Raw genomic sequence first — 21,778 nt, 5'->3', positions numbered from 1 at the left:
GGTAGGCAAGAGAAGAGATAAAGAGATAAACAATCATCGACTTGGGCCCTGCTCTGATACCATATTAGAAATGGGCCACTCACCCCTTAAAAGGCCTCATAAGGGGGAGGGTTATCCACACTTATATAGAGAAGCTAGGATCATCACCAAGCCGATGTGGGACAAGATATTAGAATTTTAACACGGCCGTCGTTGAAAAATTCAAGTGGCGCGCATGGGTAAGCCTCTCTGTTGGCACGAGTGCAAACGAGATGCTCGTGGAAGTGATTAAACAGTTGGTGAAAATCGATGGGGATAATTCGTCGTTGGAGGAAATGGACAACCGCAGTCTGGGACAGATGCTTCGCCACCACATGCGAGGAATGCCGTATTTCATAGTGATTGACAACCTGCTGCCACAAATAAGCGTTGGGTGCTTCGAACATCTTGAAGATGAAGGTATGACGTCGGTCTTTGTTTTATCTTTACATAGAATTCTGAATGCTTCATCTTATCCTCCTTAAATTAGGTAGAAATAGAATTACAATGCTAGCTAGATCTATTCACAATCAAGTCATAAATTAACCTAATACTATTACTTTTAAACTGATAGAGAACATTATCACGTATTTAGGGGATCAAACCACCCACAAGGATGTGAATATAGCTAACCCCCCGTGATTAAAAATAATCTCACGACTCAATCCTAGATTATATCTTGGTACTACTCCCTCCGTCCCCGATTAAGAGTCACACTTTTCCATTTCGGTCCATCCCCAATTAAGAGTCACACTTCATTTTTACCATAAATAGTAAATAGGTCCCACATTCCACTAACTCAATTCACTCACATTTTATTATAAAACCAATATAAAAAAAATGGGTCTCACATTCCACTAACTTTTTCAACCAACTTTTCTTTATATTTCTTAAAACCCGTGCCCGGTCAAAGTGTGACTCCTAATGGGGGACGGAGGGAGTATTATTTTATCTTGAAACCCGAACACCATGTTCGGTTTGCAAGATTGTATCCCGGATTAAATATGTACTAATGTGTTTGGTTCATGAGATTCAATCCCACGACTCAATCCTAGATGGATAATCATGAGATACTAAAATAATCTCACAACTCAATCCTAGATTATATATTCGTACTATTTTAGATAGAAAATCGAACACCACCCAAGTAAATTACATTATGGTACACTCTGGAAGGATTTCGTATTACCACACGTACAAGTTGTGTGGTGCGCCCTGGTTTAGAATGTCGGACTATCACATGCAATTTGTGTGTTGCTTTTTTGGCTATGGGTGTTCGTTTATTGCATACTCTTCGATTTGGAGAAATGGAATCGACTATTTCGTTCCATAAAAAATACTCCCTCCTTCCCAATAAATATGAAACATTTGATTTCCGGCACGGGATTTTATGCATTGTTGTTTTGTGAGTTGATGAAGAGAGAGTAGAGTAGGAGAGAGGAAAAAGTAGAGAGAGTGATGTTTCCATTTTAGAAAACGTTTCATTTTTAGTGGGACAATCCAAAAAGGAAAACGTTGCATTTCTAATGGGACAGAGGGAATAGTAACTTTGACGGGGTTGTGGAAATGAAATGTAGCAATATTCGTTGAGATATGTCAAAGTGATGGAAAAGAAAGAATTTCTTTTACATGTCCTCCTGATTTATCTATTTTTTCTGAAATGACAAAAACAGGATATCAACCCATCTTTACTAACTTTGTTCTTTCCCCCTTTCTTCCTTGAGCACGTCCTACAACAGGGAACTTACAGAAAATTGAGTCAATAAACACATTAAATGATTATAATGCATCCAATCTACGGGGGTAAACAATACTACTCCCTCCGTCCAATATGTCCACTCAAGATGTCTACTTTCTACATTTGAAAATAAATCTCTCTCCTCCTCTCTCCTCATTAAAATATTTTACTACTCTACTTACCTCACCTCACAACTCTTTCTAAAATCTCATGCCACTCAAGAATGTGGATATTTTGAGTGGGACGATGGAAGTATTTTATTTAAAATAAATACCTCCAAACTTGAGTCTTGGTCATATTTAAGCAAAATAACCAATTACCATAACATTGGAGTTACTTTCAAGAACACACACTTCATTGTATTGAATGTACTTAATCATAATATTCGATTTACGTATCGAATTTATTTCATCATAGCAACATAGACAGACTTACGTACTCCCTCCGTCCCGCCGCAAGCGATTGATTTCTTCTGGGCACGGAACTTGAGAAAAATTATATTTATTGAGTTAACTAACATAGACAGACCAATTAGGAAGAAAGCTCACAAAACAACTTTTAATTTAAATGGATAGTTTTGGAAATGTTTAATGAGTGTACTGTTATTGAAAAGGATATGTGTATTAAACAATACACACCATCATAACATGAATTTATATCATGACTTTCAATAGACATCTTATCCCTTCTTCCTTTAACTGTTCTTAACTAAGTTTTATCAGGCCATGGAAGCAGGTTGCTGTTAATCAGTCGCTATGAGATTGTATCAAAACACTTGTATTATACGCATGAGATGAAAGCTTTGGATTCTGATAAAAGCTGGCAATTGTTTATGAAAACATTATTTCGTAATGATGTGCCCAAATTTTCAAAGGACTTGGAATGGAAGGCGAGAGACATGTTGAAAAAATGTGGGGGTTTGCCGCTAGCTACAATAGATGTTGCCAGGCAGAAAGCAAAACAAAGACTTTCAGGGATTGAATGGGAACAACTTTTTGATTCAATTGATTTGAGTGGAACATTGAAGTCATTGGAACCGATGTATCATAAATTGGATGAAAAACTCAAGCCATATTTCTTGCACATGTCCCTTTTTAAGGAAAATGCAATAATGAGGGAAGAAAAGTTGGAACATATTTGGGCTGCAAGTGGATTGAACACTCGAAGTGAAGAAGATATTGCTCATAGTTTATTTAGACACTCCATTGTTGAAATTGTGCACCCCCACCCACCACCATCTAGAGTGAAAAGGTGTCGCATCCATCCTCTACTACACATGCTATCCATTCAAAAGGCTGAGGATGAAATGGGCTTTGAGATGTTAAGGAGCAATGGAAATAATCGACCCTCGCAGAGCCCTCGTCATCGTGTTATCCACTGTGGTAGAGACAAGTTTAATCAGTTCATGACTCGAGACAAACATCTTGTTTCTCTTATCTTCCATGGAGGTGGTCGCTACTTGGACGATACTAGCCAGTCTTATTGGAAGAGTTTTGAAGTCCTCAAGATACTCGATATGGATGATTTTGGGGTGAAGAAGTTACCAGAAAGTACCAGCACATTGAGTGAGTTAAAGTATTTAGGATTGAGAAACAATTACATACAAAAGATCCCAGACTCATTCGGGGGCTTGAAAGAGCTTGAGGTTCTCGACATAGCTCTAAACTTTATGGTGGAGGTGCCGGATATTGTCAATGAAATGGGTAGCCTTCATCATCTCCACATGTCTAATGTGATCTGTCGGAAGCCATTGCAAGTAGATGCTCTAAAACATCTTGAGACACTAACTTACATCTCGATTTATGATTGGACATACGAGGTCTTTAGCTTGGAGGAGAAGATGATTTGTCTCCAGAAATTGGGCATTGAAGAAATTGATGGAAACGCGGATGTAAGCAAGCTGTTTGCATCACTTTGTAGGTTGAAGAGCCTTGAGGGTCTTACCTTGAGGGGGTTTCGCTTCATGAGCATGCCTTGTTTAGACGAGCTTTATGTGAATAGACTCCATAGAGTGAAACTGGATGGGCTCCTAGCTACGACATTACCAAGAGCTTTAAGAGACTCTCTGCGTATTAAAGAGTTGAATTTGGTAAATACATGTCTTGAAGAAGACCCCATGTGGTTACTAACGAAGCTATTCTACCTATGTCGCCTCAAACTACAGAATGCATACATTGGTCGAGAAATGTTGATCGAGTTCCGGCAGTTTCAAAATCTTAAGTTCTTGCGCATCAGTGAGCTGTGGAATCTAAGGAGTGTATATGTTACACATAGTCACTTGTCAAAACTCAGCCAACTAGAAATCAACAATTGTCCACATTTGGAGACTCTTCCAGAAGAAATTGTGTGGATGGAACATCTGAGGAAGTTTGCAATGGTAACAACCAAACACATTGCAACAAAGATCAGAAGTTCCAGCATACTCTCCAAAATAGTGGAAGTGGATATTAGTCCATGATTTCAAATTGTATTTATTCTTGTTTGTTGGCATTTGGATTTTGGATTGAATATACGTTTTCCTCTTTTCTTTCCCCCCTTGTTATTGTGTGTTTGCGAATAACTTTGTTTATTATTTGAAGAAACAAACTATTACTGTCACGACCGTCCTTTTTAGGGTTAATAAATACGGATGGTCGCAACTAAAGGGCTTTTAAGAAAAGGGAAATAATCTAGGGTTTCAATAAAAAGTATGACCAAATAATTTAATATTCCAACAAAGAGGAAAAGTCAGAGCAATCCAACGACAAACGGTTACTATTTCATAATTTATGATCCAAGAGAAGAAGGGGTTCAAAATATAATTGCGAAATATAGTATTATCTCAACCGAAGCATTCAAGAGTAAGAGTGACGCAGTGTATGAAGACACGACGACCCTCGGAGTTCAAAATAAATACAACAATGACTAAGGTTAACTCAACACCACCCTAAGCTCGTCGCCGCTCAACCTGCACATAAGGAAAACACATGCAGGACTGAGTACTACTCCCTCCATCCGCCATTAGGAGTCCCATTCCTTGGCGGCACGGATTTTAAGAAATGTTAAGAAAAGTGGGTAGAAAAAAGATAGTGGAATAGGGGTCTCACTTGTATATATTAGTTTTAAATGAAATGTGAGTGGAATGAGTTAGGTGAAGGTGGGACCATATTACCATATATGGTACAAGTGAACCGGGACTCCTATTCGCGGACATACTAAAATGGAAAAACGAGACTCCTATTCGCGGACGGAGGGAGTATAAAATACTCAGTGAACTCATGCCGAAAACAGTTTGTCAAAAATATTTATATTTATCGTGCCAATTTCAGATAACCACCGGGATTTTAGAATGGATATTGGTTGTTAGAATTTATTTTTTCTGTTTGAATAATGAAGGTTATATTGTTAGAGTTAGTAAACTGCAAGTGGGTTTTGTTTTTTAGTTAGGAACGTGAGACTGTCAGAGACTCAGAGGTCATCTCTTATGGCTAATTTAAAGAACAAACAATTTTTTTTAGTAACAAGTTAGTACATTTTTCTAAATTATTATGACTACTATGATAATTTCGATGGCTAAACAACACCAGTTGGACGGTCAATTCTATGCTAGATCGATCGCAATATAATCACATATTAAACCCAAAATCTTTAGTCTAAAATTTATTAACCACTGAAACGATTTGTAACAGATAGTTTACGAATATGGAAGCTGCTTATCATGGGAACAATAATGATATTAAATAACTGCGAAAATATTAGTTTATCCATTTTAACTAGTGTAGTTATAAGATACTGGTACTTTTTAAATAAAATTATCAATGATTTAAAATTGAATAAATAAATAAAAGAAAATGGATCCTAGATTGCAGTGCAGTCTAATCACTAATGTCTCCAAGAGGCCCATTAGGCATTAGGTGATAATTTAAATTTAAATATAGAAAATTGATCCTTGATTGCAGTGCAGTTTAATGCCTCCAAGAGGCCTCTGACCCAGTCAATTGAGGAAAGCATCCTTTCACATGATTTATAATATTATAATTACCCACCAACCTATTCATTATTGTTTTGTTATGCTACTTTTATTCATCTTTTTCATTCATTATTTGATCAGTAAAGAAAATTAACAAAATTGCACTTTTTTGTATTAATATAATTGTTGCATATTCATGATGATGCACAAAAGGAACATATACAAAAAATGTCCACATAAGCAATAATTATAGCCACATAGGAATCAATTTCGCCGGAATAGTCAATCGTTAAAAGTCTCAACAACGATAATGATTTTTACCACTAAGTTTTAACTTTTAAGTTTGAAGGACAAATCTGAAAATTCCGAGTTCATTATAATAAAGAATAATTGCCCTAGCTACTATATAATAGTAATAGCATTTGACTGCATCTACTTGCTTCATTTCATATGATTATATTTATATTATTGTAATTGTGTAAGCCAGCTAAACTTGTTATTTTTAAAATCCCAATCAATTTGACCATATTTTACTCTATGAATTCGTTATTCAAAATACCTTCAAATCACACTCTGCAAAGACTTGAATCGGAAAATTGATTCCATGCCGGCAAAGATAAGAAGAAATAATCGAAAAGAGGTATTTTCTTTTCTTTGGGTTTGGATTATAACCCATGGTTCCATTTAATATTTACTATAAGTATATAGCAATTATTTTTATTATTGATCACAAATAGGATAAGAACCAAAACAAGTTATCAGAGATTCATAGTAGTCAGATTTGCATTTCAAAGTATTATTGATTCGGTATATTAAGTTATCTAATTAATTGGTTTCATTTAATTTTGTATCTTCAGTTTTATTTTATGACATAAATTTGGATTATTGTTATGTTTTTTTATGGATTATTAGTGATAAAATGCAAACTCTAATATTGCTCCAAACTATAATCTGAACCATTTGAAAATGTCAACAAATGATAAAATAACAACTAGTGTCTACGGTGATATTTTCTACGGTCCAGATCATAGTTTGGAGTTTGTACAGTATCTAAATGATTATTATGTACCAGAAACATGTCTGAGGCCATCATTGTTGAGGCGGCACAGGATCTGGAGAGTTATCTTGAGGAGAAGTATAAAGGATATTATGAGGAGGAGATGAAAGAGGTAATAAATGAGCTGAGAATGATGCTGGATATTTTAAGAGACGAGAAATCCGGTGAGCTAAAATACTTGGTTGCTGACTTTGCCGAGATGGCTCAAAATTGTGCGGACCTCACAAGATTAAATCCCAGGGACATTCGCAATAATGAAATTGGCAGCGACGTATTTTTCCAAGCGTTGCCGGGAATGCTCGACATTTTGAGAATGATAAAAAAGCGCATGACGGAGTTTAAACCTCAGAGTAGTGTTGGAGGAGAAGAAGAAGAAGAAGAAGGTACGGTGGTGGTGGGGTTGGAGAAGGACGTGAAGCAACTTGTTGAGAGAGCGATTCTTGTCGAGAATCCGGACCTCGTGAGTGTGGGTATCAAAGGCATGGTGGGCGTTGGAAAGACGACTCTTGCCAAGCAAGTCTACAACCATGCGGCCATCGTTGAAAAATTCAAGTGGCGCGCATGGGTAAGCGTCTCGATTGGCACGAGTGTGAACGAGATGCTCGTGGAAGTGGTGAAACAGTTGGTGGGAATTGATGGGAACGATTCATCGTTGGAAGGTATGGACAACCAGAGTCTTCGACAGATGCTTCGCCAGCACATGGAAGGACTGCCGTATTTCATAGTGATTGACAACCTGATGCCACAAATAAGCGTTGAGTGCTTCGCTAAAGATCTTCAGCATATCTGTGATATGCCTAGCATTGTTTACGAAAAACATGAAGAGCTTAAAGTTGAAGGTATGTCACACTTTGTTTCATCTTTGAATTTATTCTCAATGCTTTCACGTAGAAATAGAACCCACAGGGAGGCGAATAAGCAATCTAATCTACTAAGTAAACTAAATATGGATCGAAAACAAATTCCCTCCATGCTAAAAATAATAGACAAACTTATAAATGAGATAGATGGGTGTTTATATACAATTAGTAAAGTAAGAAAGAGATGAAAACAAGTGAGGGAGAGGGAAAAGATAGTGGAAGGAGTATTAGTTTATTGTGGGATCCACGTTACAAATGATGGGTAAGATTGTTATTTGTTGAAATCTTTCCATGTTTAGACTTGGTCTAATTTTAAAAGACGGTCCAAAATGATAAAAACTCATTGATTTTTTTTTAGTTTGGAGGGAGTATTATTTAGGACAAGAAGTTATCTTTCTTTAGTAAATCTAAATTTTAACAATATGTGAAAAAATTAAGTAAATTGGAACAATATGTGAAAGCTGAAAAAAATAAGTAACTTTATACCCAACTGCCACATTTCAATAGCCATCTGAGTCTTCCTTCTGCCATTAATTATTCTTAACGTGTATATAATCAGGAAATGGAAGTAGGTTGCTGTTAATCAGTCGCCATGAGATTATATCAGAAGACTTGTATTATACTCATGAGATGAAAGCTTTGGATTCTGATAACAGCTGGAAATTGTTTATACAAACATTATTTCATGGTGATAGATTTGCAACTGATAAGCTCAAATTCTCAAAGGACTTGGAACATAAGGCGAAAGAGATGTTGAAAAAGTGTTGGGGTTTGCCGATAGCTATAATAGATGTTGCAAGGCAGAAAGCAAAACAAAGGCTTTCAGGGATTGAATGGGAACAACTTTTTGATTCAATTGATTTGGATAAAACATTAAAGAGATTGGAACCGATGTATGATGAATTGGAGGAAAAACTCAAGGCATGTTTCTTGCTTCTTTCCCTTTTCAAGGAGAATGCAATAATGAGAGAAGAAAAGATGGAGCAGATTTGGGCTGCAAGTGGATTAAACACTCGAAGCGAAGAGCCTATTATTCGCAGTTTATTTCGACAATCCATTATTGAAATCGTGCACCCCCACCCACAACCTCCTAAGGTGAAAATGTGTCGCATGAATCCTCTCTTGCACATGTTATCCATCAAAAAGGCCGAGGATGAAATGGGCTTTGAGATGTTAAGGAGCAATGGAAATAATCGACCCTCACAGAGCCCTCGTCATCGTGTTATCCACTGTGGTAGAGACAAGTTTAATCACTTGATGACTCAAGACAAACTTCTTGTTTCTCTCATCTTCCATGGAGGTGGTCGCTACTTGGACGACACTAGCCAGTCTTATTGGAAGAGTTTTGAACTTCTTAAGATACTTGACATGGAAGATTTTGGGGTGAAGACGTTACCAGAAAGTATCAGCACATTGAGTGAGTTAGAGTATTTGGGATTGAGAAACAACTACATACAAGAGATCCCAGAGTCACTGGGGGGCTTAGAAAAGCTTGAGGTACTCGATATAGCTCTAAACTTTCTGGTTGAGGTGCCGGATATTCTGAATGAAATGGGTAGCCTTCATCATCTCTACATGTCCAATGTGATTTGTCGGAAGCCTTTGCAAGTAGATGCTCTAAAACATCTTGAGAACCTAACTTACATCTCGATTTATGATTGGACATATGAGGTCTTGAGCTTGGAGAAGATGATTTGTCTCCAGAAATTGGGCATTGAAGAAATTGATGAAAATGCTGATGTGAGCAAGCTATTTGCATCACTTTGTAGGTTGAAGAGCCTTGAGGGTCTTTCCTTGAGGGGGTTTCGTTTCATGAGCATGCCGTGTTTGGAAGAGATTTATGTATCTGGAATCCGCACAGTGAAACTGGATGGGCTCCTAGCTACGACGTTACCAGGAAATTTAAGAGACTCTCTACAAATTCGAGACTTGACTTTGGTAAATACATGCCTTGAAGAAGACCCCATGTGGTTACTAAGGATGCTATTCTACCTACGTCGCCTCAAACTACAGAATGCATACATTGGTCGACACATGTGTATCGATTTCCGGCAGTTTCAAGAACTTGAATTCGTGTGCATCAGTGAATTGTGGAATCTACGCGATTTGTACGTTATACGTACTAAGTTGTCAAAACTCAAGCATCTAGACATCAACAGTTGCCCACATTTGGAGACTCTTCCAAAAGAAATTGAAGAGTTGAAACATCTGAGGAAGCTTACAATGGTGACAAGCAAACACATTGCAACAAAGATCAGAAATTCCAGCATAATCTCCAAAATAGTGGAAGTGGATATCAGTCCATGATTTCAAATTGATATTTATTTTTGTTGGATTTTGGATTGAGTATACGTTTTCCTCTTTTCTTTGCCCCCTTTGTTATTGTGTTTGCGAATAACTTTGTTTATAATTTGAAGGAACAAACTATATGTACTTTGTAAGAAAGATTAGCCTTAGTACCATTTCGATTATTTCATATGACAAAATACCACATTGTAGTTCAAGTTAATCAACGACAAATTATATGAAGTTCATTGGTGTATTAGCCGGAGGAGTTGGCTGATCAGCATGTGCGGTTGGTGTGCTCATAACAGAGTAATTCAAAACTCTCCCAATAAGTAGTTTGCTATACAACAAAAAGAGGATTTTTTTTTCAAATATTTAAACAAATCACCATCATCCATATTTAAATGCTAGCTCAATAATTTCTACCCCTTTGTGGATTGATCCGTTTTATCAATACTACATTGACATTCGTATTCTTGCATAAGTTGTATGTTTAAGGATAAATAATTGAACTTAAATGTTACATATATATTGATATAAAGTATTTTAAAAGACACACTAGAAACCCTTATTCGAACGAGAGAGTAGAGAGAGGGAAGAAGAAACCCACAAATAATAGTATTGTATTCTTGATTGAGATAGTATACAATAAATTTGTTTATACTTGTTTAAACCGGTTCGACTCTCATTTGCATCCAGGGAAAGAACCGGTAAAGAAAACCCAGAATGGAGCATATATTTATGTTCGACTCGATACATGGAAATTAATGAGATACCAAAAGTAAAGGATAAATCAAGGAAACAATCATCGACAAAATCTTCAAGATACTGTGGTTCATGAACTTTGCGACGGCATTGGTGAAGAAGTGGCTGAGCCGGTGAGTTCAGCCTCTTATCTCTCTGCTCGTCAAGGTACACGTATCGGTCGACATTGCACCTTCTTCATCTTGTATCTTTCTAATGTATTTTGTCTACGAAGACTACAGACCAAGTTATTTGCAAATAAACAAAGGGAATACAAACTTAAAAGAAGAAACAAATGCACTCGACTGACCAGATATATATCAACTTCAAATTATGGATGGATTTCCTCCCCAAAAATTTTTTTGGTCAAACCTGAATTTCTGATCTTTGTTGCAATGTGTTTGGTTGTTACCATCTTAAACTTTTGCAGTTCAGACAACCACCTAATCCTTTTCGGGAGTGTCTCAAGATGTGGACAGTTATTGATTTCTAGTTTCTTTAGACTCCACATTCCATAAACACCAAGTTCTATCCCTCTAAGATTCCACAATTCATTGATGCAAAGTGCATCGAGCTTGGGAAATCCGCCTTCTTGGATCACCATTTTTCGACCAGTGTATGCATTTCGCAGTTTGAGCTTGCATAGGGAGCGAAGCTTCTCTAATATCGGCATGGGGTCTTCATCAAGACAAGTATTTATCAACGCTATGTACTCAATCCCTCGAGGTAGATTATCTGCACTTGGTAGCCTACCTATGCGCCCATCTAGTTTTAGTACCTTGAGTCTTTGTATAACACCAATTTCTTCCAAACACGACATGCTTTTGTAACGAAACCCTCTTATGAAAAGGTTTTCAAAGGTAGGAAGCTTAGCTAGTGTTGCAAAGAGCGTGCCTACATCTGAATTTTCATCAACTTCTTCAACGCCCAACGTTTGGAAGTCATACATTGACTCGAAGCTCGAGTCCTCATATGTCCAATCATAAATCGAGATGTATGTTAGGGTCTGCAGATTCTGCAGCACATCTACTTTCAAAGGCTTCTTGAAAATCACATTAGACATGTGAAGAAAATGAAGGTTGCTCATTTGCCACATAATATCCGGGACCTCCACCATAAAGTTCAAAGCTATATCAAGAACCTCAAGGTTTTCCAGTTGCGCCAACGAGTGTGGGATCACTTGTATGTAATTGTTTCTCAATCCCAAGTATTTTAATTCAACCATTGTACCGATTGTTTCGGATAAAGTCTTCACTCCAAAATCTTCCATGTCAAGTATTTTGAGCAGTTGAAAACCCTCCCAATAAGACGATCTAGCTTCGTCTAAGTAGCCTCCACCTCCATGGAAGATGAGAGAAATAAGATGTTTGCTATCTTCATTTGAGAAATGATTAAATTTTTCTCTGCCACAAACGATAACACGATGACGGGCATTCTGAGAGGGCCCACTGTTTCCATTGCTCCTTATGATCTCTAAGCCCATTTTCTCTTCTGCTTTTTTGATTGATATCATGAGTAATAGAGGATTGAGGCGACATCTTATTTTTCTGAAGTGACGTTTCACGATTTCAAGATTCGATCCACCAGCCAAATCCCTTGCATTGTTTTCAAAATCTAATCCATTTGCAGCCCAAATCTGTTCCAACTTTTCTTCTCTCATCATTGCATTTTCCTTAAAAAAGGACAAATACAAGAAATGTGGCTTGACACGGTCTTCCAATTCACGATACATCGGTTCCAATGACTTCAATGATTCACTCAAATCGACTGAATCAAAAAGATCTTCCCATTCAATCCCTGAAAGTCTTTGTTCTGCTTTCTGCCTTGCAACATCTATTATAGCCATCGGCAAACCCCCACATTTTTTCAGCATCTCTTTGCCCTTCCTCTCCAACTCCTTTGAGAACTTATTCTCACCAATTGTAAATTTATTAATTGTTTTCAAAAACAATTTCCAGCTCTTGTCAGAATCCAAAGCTTTCATCTCATAAGTATAATCAACCTTGGCTGTTGTAAACTCATAGCGACTTGTAAACAGCAACATCGACCTTTCAACAAAGCCTGAATTTTGAAAAAAAATCCAATTATGGTCTTGTTAAAAATTTCTTTCTAAGATAAACAATCAGACAAAGATATATATATATATACCTTGAGAAGGAAAACCTTGCAAGAAGTACTGCAATTCCTCTTCTTTCGACACATTGTCCAAAACTATGAAATATGACATTCCTAGGAGGCGGCTCCAAAGCATCCGTTGGAGATTTTGGTTGTCAATTTCTTCCAATGGCGGATCTATTTCATATCCTACCATCAATTGCTGTATCAGTTGCATAAGAATATCTTTCTTACTAGTGTCTCTAGAAAGGTATACCCATGCATAAAGCTGGAATTGGCCCCCAGAAGCCTTGTACAGTTGTAAGGCGAGAGTTGTCTTCCCGATACCAATCATGCCTTTTATACAAAAAGTCTGTAACTGAACAGAATTTTTTGAAATCGCTTTGTCAAGCAACTGCTTCACGTTTTCCTCCAACCCCACCACAACTTCCTCTTCTTCTTCGTCTCCAAAGATTATCATCCGCATCTTTGTCGCCTTGATCTTATCTTGGAGGTCCTTGGGCATGTAAGGGGAAAGGTGCACGTCCATGAGACTGTGAGCCAATTTGAGCAAGTCAGCTATTAAATTTTCTAGCCCGCCCTTCTCTTCCAATTTCAAGTCTCTCAATAAATCCAACATCTTTTTTAGCTCTTCAATTTTGCTATTGATCACTAATCTCTCCAAGCATTTTGTACATGTAACATCCAAGCTCTCGAGATCTTGTATCATAGATGAGATCGCAGCCTCGGCCATGTCTATGCTTCTACAATCACTGCACTTAATAAGATCGTTGCATGTATACAAAATAATTTCCAACGGTCATCTGTGGATTAGCGAATTTTGACCAGATTGTCCAATTTTGATTACAACATATTAAACAAGATCAAATAGGTTCGGAACATTTTACAATTGAAAGTCGTACCTATTTTGACTTCGTTAGGAATGGAAAAATAATTAGAAAATAATTATAAAAAAAATTTATTAACAAAATAATTAGAAAATAATCATGTGACTAATAATCCGAAATTAAGCCTAATCGGTCAAAATTTCGCTAATTCACGGTTGACCGTCAGAAATTGACGGAACCTTAAAAAAACCAGATCGACCACGATTTGATTTGTTATGGATCCGATTTTTCAAAAAGTGAATGTTTTAGACGAACTTCATATTTTGGCTGTGTTTAGGACCAAAATTGACCTTCACTCTAAAAATAACAAAGTTGGCAATTTTTGGAACAATCAAATTTTGATCCCTCCCATAGTTTTAGGTCAATTTATAAAATCCAGGTTTGATGTCATTTTTAGATCATTTTAGGTCATCATTTATTAACATGACCTAAAAATAAACTAATAGTGACCTAAAAATGTCTTTGTATGATTTTGTTATGCGTTTTTATATTAATAAGGTTATAAAGGCAAACATTTTATTTTCTTAAAATACATCATTCATTTGGTATGTCTAGACCAGGGAATATTTCCTCCATAATTTGAGGAATATAGAATTTAGATTTCCAAATATCATGTATTTGCAAACCTTTTTTTCTATATTTCAATAAGATTTAATTAACTTTTTTTTGCAATTAAGATAATGCTTAACATGACGAACATAGCGTTGATTGAAGCATGCATGTTTTACCAAACAAGATCTTATGAAACTCTCCATGAAAGATTTAGAAGATCATGTTAAAACAATATAACAGAAAGGAGAGAAAATACCTTTTTGTGACCGCAACATCCTCTTCTTCTCCTTTGTCTCCAAAGTTTATCATCCGCATCTTTGTCGCCTTGATCTTATCTTGGAGGTCCTTGGGCATGTAAGGAGGAAGGGGCACGTCAATGACATTGTGAGCCAACTTGACCAAGTCAGCTATTAAATTTTTTAGTCTGCTCTTCTCTTTCAATTTCAAGTCTCTCAAGAAATCCAACATCTTTTTCAGCTCTTCAATTTTGTTCTTGATGATTAATCTCTGTAAGCATTTTGTACATGTAACATCCAAACTCTCGAGATCTCGTATCATCGATGAGATCTCAGCCTCCGCCATGTCTATGCTTCTACAATCAATGCACTTAATAGTTAATAAGATCGTTGCATGTATACAAAATAATTGCTTCCTCCAATTTTCAATAAGCTTTGTATTTGCCTTTTTTCGTTGTTTTTGTTTCAAAACTTGTGAGTATTATTATGATACGTTATGTCGTGAACTAAATCATAAAAGATGGTCAAATATTGATCCCTCCCGCAGTTTCCAAATATTGGATTATAAAAATAAGAGTAAAGGTCAAAATTATGACCGGATTATCCAATTTTGATTACAACATAATAAACGTCAAACTAGTCCATCATATTCACGGACAAAATCAAATAGGTCCTGAACATTTTGCTATTGAAAGTCACGCCTATTTTGATTTTGTTTGGAATGGAAAAATGATTAGAAAATAATTATAAAACAATTTTATTAACAAAATAATTAGACAATAGTCATGTGACTAATAATCACTGATTAAGCCTAATCAGTCATTTTGCTAATTCACGGTTGACTGTCAGAAATTGACGGAACCGTAAAAAAAAGGACCAGATCGACAACGATTTGATTTGTTATGGACCCGATTTTCAAAAAGTGATTGTTTTGGATTGCATATTTTGGCCTTATGTTTAAGACCAAAATTGACCTTCACTCTAAAAATAACAAAGTTTGCAATTTTTGGAACTATCAAATTTTGATCCCTCCCACAGTTTTAGGTCATTGTATAAAATCTAGGTTTGATCTAATTTTTAGATCATTTCAGATTATCATTTATAAACATGACCAAAAAGTAAACTAACTCTTTGATGGAAGATTTAGAAGATCATGTGAAACAATATAACAGAAAGGAGAAAGGAGAGAAAATACCTTCTTGTGAACGCAACATCCTCTGCTTCTTCTTCGTCTCCAAAGTTTATCATCCGCATCTTTGTCGCCTTGATCTTTTCTTGGAGGTCCTTGGACATGTAAGGGGAAGGGTGCACGTCCATGACGTTGTAAGCCAATTCGACCAAGTCAGCTATTAAATATCGTAGCCTGTTCCTCTCTTCCAATTTCAAGTCTCTCAAGAAATCCAACATCTCTTTTAGCTCTTCAACTTTGCTCTTGATGACTAATCTCTCCAAGCATTTTGTACATGTAACGTGCAAGCTCTCGAGCTCTTGTATCATCCATGAGATCGCAGCCTCCGCCATGTTTAAGCTTCTACTAAACAAGATCTTCAGAAAATATTCATGGAAGATTCAAATAAGTTGAAAATTTTACAATCATGTGAGCAATTTTAAAACTAAACTATAATAGAAAGTAGAGAAAATACTTTTTTTGTGAAATTTTCTTCTTTTGTTTGCCGATGATTTTCCGATTTAATCACTCTCTTTCTTATTATAATTAAAAACACTAAAATTTTAGCAAAATTTAAGAGTCCACAATTGCCTGAAAAAAAAAACAAAATAATTATTGTATAGAAAATGTTTAGCAAGTTCACAATGTCCACTATTCCTCACTAAATTATATAATTGGATTTTTAACATAATTTAATCGAAAGTCTCCTCTAAATAATAATTATGTGGTGGATTAGGCGTGGAGGAGCAATCATCTGAATTGGCTTTCAATTAAGTAGTGGAATCGAAATATTTAAAACAATTAATTATTTAGTTAAAGCGGAAAAAACAAAATAAGGCAGATTTAATTAATGTAGATAAAGTTTGCTAATGTTAACATGATTGAACAGTTTAAGATTTGTTCAAGATTACTGACCTAAAAATCTTCTAGCAACTCTGTATATAACAGAAATGATTCTGCGTTGAATCAAATTTGTGAAGCGAAAGATTTCAAATTCAAACTTCTCGATTAAATAGAAAAAAAAAACACATTATTATCTTAATTAATTTTGAAACTATTCAAAGGAAGAAAAGAAAATACCTTTTTGTGAATCTTTCTTCTTATCTTTGCTGGTTTTGAATTGAGTTTCCGATTCAATCACTCCCTTTCTTACAATTTTTTTAGAGCTAAAAGAGATTTTGGAATACAAAGTCATAAGCTCAACTAATAGGAAGTTAATTAATTGGGAGTAAACGGAGAACATAAAAATAATTTGCAAAAAATAGCTGGCTTAAACGAAAACCATGTGAAAGGGAAACAACTAACGATAAAATAATGGGGGAGATAGCTTGCTTACAGAAATATAATAATGTAAGACATGTGAAATTACCTAGAAATTAGCCAATAAGTAATACTTAAATGATCATTAATTGTTTTTCAATAAGTCATATTCTAAGCAAAAATCACACGTGGAGAAATGCTTCATAGGTTCATTTGAAGAATTTCATAAATGAGTCATGATTCATAATCTTAGGAGCAATGCTTTTAATCTTGTGATTTCGTGTTTGCATCACTTTAATATTTTATCGAATCACCATTATCCATTTTTATTGCTCAAGCTCAAATTAACACTTTCTACATTGTTGTGGATCGATCCCTGAAATACTACGTTAATGTTCGTGTTCTTACATAAGTTGTATGTTTAAGGATAAATAATTGAACTTTAGTGTTAAATATACATTGAAGATGATATTGACATATACAATAATATTGTAGTTCTTGATTGAGATGGAATACAATAACTCTGTTTATAAGTATTTAAACTTATACAGTTCGACTCTCTTTTGCATTACGGGGAAGAATCGACAAAGAAAATCCTGAATGAAGCTTATAAATGTGCTCGATTAGATACAAGAAAATCAAATACAATAAATGTGGATCTGGAGGATTAGGAAACTGGATGCTTGGCCGTGTCTTGAATCTTAGATTGTCCTTGCAACGAGGTGGTTGCTGGATCTAGGGTTTCTGGGGATACGGTGAAGTAGATTGGTTATCTGCTAGGGTTTCTCCATTGAGGGGCAAATCAATTGGTGACCAAGGAATTGAGGGTCGGATTTATAGGCCTGTGCAGTTGTACCTAGTGCTACTTGAGCCTGTAATTGATCTTCTGTTTGTTTCTTGGTTGTTTCTCTAATAGTTTACTTCACATATTTAGAGGTGAACGCATTTGATTCGTGTGTTAAGTGTTTCAGGTGAAGAGCACATGAAAATGAAGGCTGTAGATCTAGTAGTGTAGTAGCTAGATCTTGTATTTTCTGATGTATTACTTGTAATCTTGGCTGATATAGACCTTACAGGAACAAAATAAATAATAAAGAAAGAACACACCCGAAACTTTGATAACGGTGTTCAGCCAAATTGCCTACGTCTCTGAGCACCCTCTACAGAGCCCGCTTATATTTAAATAGAGAAGTGTTGTGACAGAATAGAGCAACTGTGTAATCGAGATAAAAGAAACGTAAAGAAGCTAAGACACAGATTTACGTGGTTAACCAACGTTGCGTTGACTATGTCCACAGGCAGAAACGAAGAACATATTTTATTCTGAGTGTATTCAGATCATGGCTACAGACTGTGGCTATAGATTACAGATTAGAAGATTTTTATATGCCTACTCCCATATAAATAGGCACACATGAGATCCTATCCCAATTAGGAAACATAATCATATCCCAATTACAAAATATAATCTATACAGATTCAAGGCATACTGACAAATCCCCACCTTGACTTGAATTCTCCCTTGTAGATGCATCTTTACAATGCTAGATACCAGATTTCTCCTTTCTTGCCTCAGATATGCCATAATCCGAATTCACCTTGCAGACGCATCATTACAATGCTAGACGAATAGACTTCTCCTAGTGAATTGGTCGACCTTCACGTTCAGAGCGGACATCTTGATTGATTAACACAGAAACCCTAGTCCGAGAACCAAGCTCTACCAGTTTTTTTTGACCGAATAGAGCAATTGTGTAATCGAGATAAACAGAAACGTAAAGAAGACACAAATTTACGTGTTTCACCAACGTTGTTGGCTATCTCCACTGGCGGGAAATAGAGAACAAAAATTTTATGCAGAATGTTTTCAGATTATGGCTACAGATTGGATCTGATTGGATTTCAGATCACAAAATTATGTTCCCTACTCCCAAATAAATAGGCACACATGAGACAGACTGGGCCTAGGAAACATAATTCTATTCCAATTAAGAAACCTGATTCTATACAGATTCACGACATACTAACAAGAAGGAATACAATATTTGAGGTGTATTACAAATGAGGGAAGAGTGCTCCTTTTATAGGCAGCCACTGCCCCAATGTTCCAATACCCACCGAGGTAGGATAAATATTTTTTAACAAAAAGTCAAAGTTTGTGGCAAACTTCAACAAATCTCCACCTTGGCAAAATTTCAAATCCCACGAACATGAATCTTCTCTACCCAAACAAATGACCCGCGGTGCTTTCATATTGGCGCTGTCAAGCGCCAGTTCCAATTTGCAGAATATTAACCATGTCCAAACAATGTTCAAACTTGGCTCTCGTCACCACCTTGGTCAACATATCTGCAGGATTCTCCAAAGTCGGAACCTTTCTGATTATAATTTCCTCTTCTTCGAGAATTTCCCACACAAAATGATAGCGAACATCAATGTGCTTCGTCCTTGCATGAAAGACCCAATTCTATCTGTCAGAATATACTTCAGGTTGTTTCTGACCAACACCCAATTCTTTCAGCAACCCATGAAGCCAAATTGCCTCCTTCACAGCTTCAGTAATGGCCATGTACTCTGCCTCTGTCGTAGACAAAGCTACCGTTGACTGCAAAGTAGACTTCCAACTAACTGGCGCACTCGCTAAAGTGAACAAATAACCAGTAGTAGATCTTCGCTTATCCAAATCACCAGCATAGTCGGAATCACAATATCCAACTGCAAAATGATCAAGTGATTTACCCTGCACAAACAACAAACCAATATCTACAGTATCTTTGATATAATGCAGAATCCATTGCACAGCTTACCAATGACCTTTTCCTAGATCATGCATGTATCTGCACACAGTACCAACGGCATGTGAAATGTCTGGTCTTGTAAACACCATTGCATACATCAAGCTTCCAACTGCGTTTGCACAGGGAACTTTCGCCATATATTCTCACTCATCATCCGTACTTGGAGATAACTGAGAACTAAGTTTCAAATGAGGAGCAAGTGGGGTACTTACAGTTTGGAATCATCATTTATACCAAAATGCTGTATAACTTTGGTCAAATACTTCTTTTGTGTCAGCCAAAGCTTGCCTCCTTCTCTATCTCTTTTTATCTCCATGCTGAGAATCTTCTTCGCTTCCCCCAAATCCTTCATCTTGAACTCTTTTCTGAGCGTTCAATCTGTCAATTTCAACTTGGATCTTTGATGCTATTAGCATATCATCAACATATAAGAATAGGTAGATGTAGGAACCATCTTGAAGTCTGCGCAAATACACACAATGGTAGTATTTGGTTCTTCTGTACATCTGATCCTTCATAAGTTGTCAAACCGTTTGTACCACTGTCTTGAAGACTGCTTCAATCCGTACAAAGATTTTTTCAACTTACAAACCCAATTTTCTTTACAAGTAACCTTGTATCCCTTCGATTGGGTCATACAGATTTCCTCCTTCAAATCACCGTGTAAAAACGCGGTCTTCACATCAAGTTGAGCTAGCTCCAAATTCAACTGCAATACCATAGCTAACAAAATTCTAATTGAGGAATGTTTAACAACCGGAGAATTTACCTCATTTTAATCAAAGTCCTCCTTCTGGGCGTAGCCTTTAGCTATCAATCTTGCTTTGTAGCGAACATTATCTTTGTCAGGAAATCCCTCTTTCTTTGCAAAAACCCATTCACATCCAATTGCCTTCTTGCCTTTCGACAATGGCATCAACTTCCACGTCTTCTTCTTTTGAAGAGATTGCATCTCTTCTTCCAAAGCACCTTTCCAACCATCGCTCTCTTAACTTTCAACTGCTTTGGAAAAGATACATGGAACATCATCAATAACTGGAAGCGCATATGCTACCATATTCGTGAAACGAGCAGGTTTCTTATTTTCCCGCCTTGTTTGCCTGACTGCAATTGGCTCTGATTGCTGCGAAGGTTCTTGGGTGGAACCTCTTTATCATCTGACTCTTTTTCTTCCGTAGAAGAGTCATTTGTGGTGTTCATAGTCGGGATCATAACTGCTTCTTCGAACTCCATCTGCTTCTTTGGTGTATACTCCTCCTGCTTTCCTGCTGTGAAGTATCACTACTATTTGGATTTACCTTATTCAATATGGAAGATTCATCAAAGGTAACATCCCTACTTACAATCGTCTTCTTAGACTCCAAACACCATAACCGATATCCTTTAACACCAGCACTGAAACCCATAAACAAAGCCTTCTTTGCACGTGGATCCAACTTTGATTCAGTCACATGATAATATGCAATAGAACCAAAAATACGCAAAGAATCATAATAAGTTGCAGGTTTACCGGACTATACCTCTAGAGGAGTCTTGCCATCAATGGCAGAACATGGCGAACGATTGACAATGTGTTGAGCATATGTGATGGCCTCAGCCCAAAATTTCCTGTCTAGCCCAACATTAGACAACATACAACGTACTTTCTCCACTAGTGTTTGATTCATACGCTCTGACACTCCATTCTCACTGTGAAGTGCCGAACTATGCCACACTCCTGACACACATCTTGGAAAGGATCACACCTGTATTTTCCACCGTTGTCTGATCAGAGACTTTGATCTTCCTCCCCATCTGATTTTCAACTTTAGCTTTCCATTTCAGAAAAATCCCAAGGATTTCAGTTTTGCTCTTCATAGTATACACCCAAACTCTTTTGGAAAAATATCAACAAAAGTGACAAAATAGTGCCTACCTCCGAGTGATGGAGTCTTGGCAGTCCCCACACATCTGAGTGCATGAGTGCAGTGGAAATTTGCATCCTGTGAAGCCTTTTCTTCTTCTTCAACTTTGGGCAGTGTTTCTTCCAATGTCCTTTCTCGTAACAAAAAACACACTCATCTTTGGCAGCTCGTCTTTTTGATTTAGACCTTCCTCTTCTCTCCTTTGA

At 36.6% G+C, this 21,778-nt stretch overlaps 3 protein-coding genes across 11 annotated transcripts; 2 read left to right on the top strand and 1 right to left on the bottom strand.

Annotated features, from left to right (window-relative positions):
- Window positions 1–84: 84 nt before the first annotated feature.
- On the top strand, window positions 85–4,298 carry LOC125192164 (disease resistance protein RPP13-like). 3 transcript variants are annotated; one of them, XM_048089665.1, is made up of 2 exons: window positions 85–438; window positions 2,479–4,298. In XM_048089665.1, exons 1-2 carry the CDS (start codon window positions 252–254, stop codon window positions 4,212–4,214), a joined length of 1,923 nt encoding a protein of 640 aa, XP_047945622.1. In that variant the 5' UTR covers window positions 85–251; the 3' UTR covers window positions 4,215–4,298. The 3 variants fall into 3 exon arrangements, with proteins under 3 accessions (XP_047945622.1, XP_047945621.1, XP_047945623.1); XM_048089664.1 differs by having other exon boundaries at window positions 2,470–4,298; XM_048089666.1 differs by having other exon boundaries at window positions 326–438; window positions 2,492–4,298.
- A 1,951-nt stretch (window positions 4,299–6,249) lies between these two features.
- Window positions 6,250–10,066, top strand: LOC125192159 (disease resistance protein RPP13-like). 2 transcript variants are annotated; one of them, XM_048089646.1, is made up of 3 exons: window positions 6,250–6,345; window positions 6,778–7,601; window positions 8,182–10,066. In XM_048089646.1, the coding sequence occupies exons 2-3, from the start codon at window positions 6,782–6,784 to the stop codon at window positions 9,927–9,929; spliced, it is 2,568 nt and encodes an 855-aa protein (XP_047945603.1). In that variant the 5' UTR covers window positions 6,250–6,345; window positions 6,778–6,781; the 3' UTR covers window positions 9,930–10,066. The 2 variants fall into 2 exon arrangements, with proteins under 2 accessions (XP_047945603.1, XP_047945604.1); XM_048089647.1 differs by lacking the exon at window positions 6,250–6,345 and having other exon boundaries at window positions 6,863–6,926; window positions 7,003–7,601.
- Window positions 10,067–10,511: 445 nt separating this feature from the next.
- LOC125192156 (probable disease resistance protein At1g58602) lies at window positions 10,512–16,828 on the bottom strand. 6 transcript variants are annotated; one of them, XM_048089637.1, is made up of 6 exons: window positions 16,526–16,612; window positions 15,638–15,987; window positions 14,463–14,798; window positions 12,801–13,519; window positions 10,963–12,713; window positions 10,512–10,888 (listed from the first exon to the last, which is right to left on the bottom strand). In XM_048089637.1, exons 2-5 carry the CDS (start codon window positions 15,961–15,963, stop codon window positions 10,984–10,986), a joined length of 3,111 nt encoding a protein of 1,036 aa, XP_047945594.1. In that variant the 5' UTR covers window positions 15,964–15,987; window positions 16,526–16,612; the 3' UTR covers window positions 10,512–10,888; window positions 10,963–10,983. The 6 variants fall into 6 exon arrangements, with proteins under 6 accessions (XP_047945594.1, XP_047945591.1, XP_047945592.1 ...); XM_048089634.1 differs by lacking the exon at window positions 16,526–16,612 and adding an exon at window positions 16,691–16,828 and having other exon boundaries at window positions 10,512–12,713; XM_048089635.1 differs by lacking the exon at window positions 16,526–16,612 and adding an exon at window positions 16,691–16,793 and having other exon boundaries at window positions 10,512–12,713; window positions 15,638–15,973.
- Window positions 16,829–21,778: the final 4,950 nt, after the last annotated feature.

Source organism: Salvia hispanica, chromosome 6 (genome assembly GCF_023119035.1).
Source record: "Salvia hispanica cultivar TCC Black 2014 chromosome 6, UniMelb_Shisp_WGS_1.0, whole genome shotgun sequence".
In the NCBI taxonomy this organism is placed as follows: Eukaryota; Viridiplantae; Streptophyta; class Magnoliopsida; order Lamiales; family Lamiaceae; genus Salvia; species Salvia hispanica.
This window is presented reverse-complemented; position numbering and strand designations above follow the sequence as displayed.

Bases quoted from the DNA above. Each gene is read 5' to 3' on its own strand.
- LOC125192164 (XM_048089664.1), top strand. From the start codon at position 252: ATGCTCGTGGAAGTGATTAAACAGTTGGTGAAAATCGATGGGGATAAT. The intron at 439-2,469 runs GTATGACGTCGG...TTCTTAACTAAG, and splicing joins CGAACATCTTGAAGATGAAG to TTTTATCAGGCCATGGAAGC.
- LOC125192159 (XM_048089646.1), top strand. From the start codon at position 6,782: ATGTCTGAGGCCATCATTGTTGAGGCGGCACAGGATCTGGAGAGTTAT. The intron at 7,602-8,181 runs GTATGTCACACT...GTATATAATCAG, and splicing joins TGAAGAGCTTAAAGTTGAAG to GAAATGGAAGTAGGTTGCTG.
- LOC125192156 (XM_048089634.1), bottom strand. From the start codon at position 15,963: ATGGCGGAGGCTGCGATCTCATGGATGATACAAGAGCTCGAGAGCTTG. The intron at 14,799-15,637 runs GTATTTTCTCTC...CATTGATTGTAG, and splicing joins GATGTTGCGTTCACAAGAAG to AAGCATAGACATGGCGGAGG. The intron at 13,520-14,462 runs GTATTTTCTCTC...TATTAAGTGCAG, and splicing joins GATGTTGCGGTCACAAAAAG to TGATTGTAGAAGCATAGACA.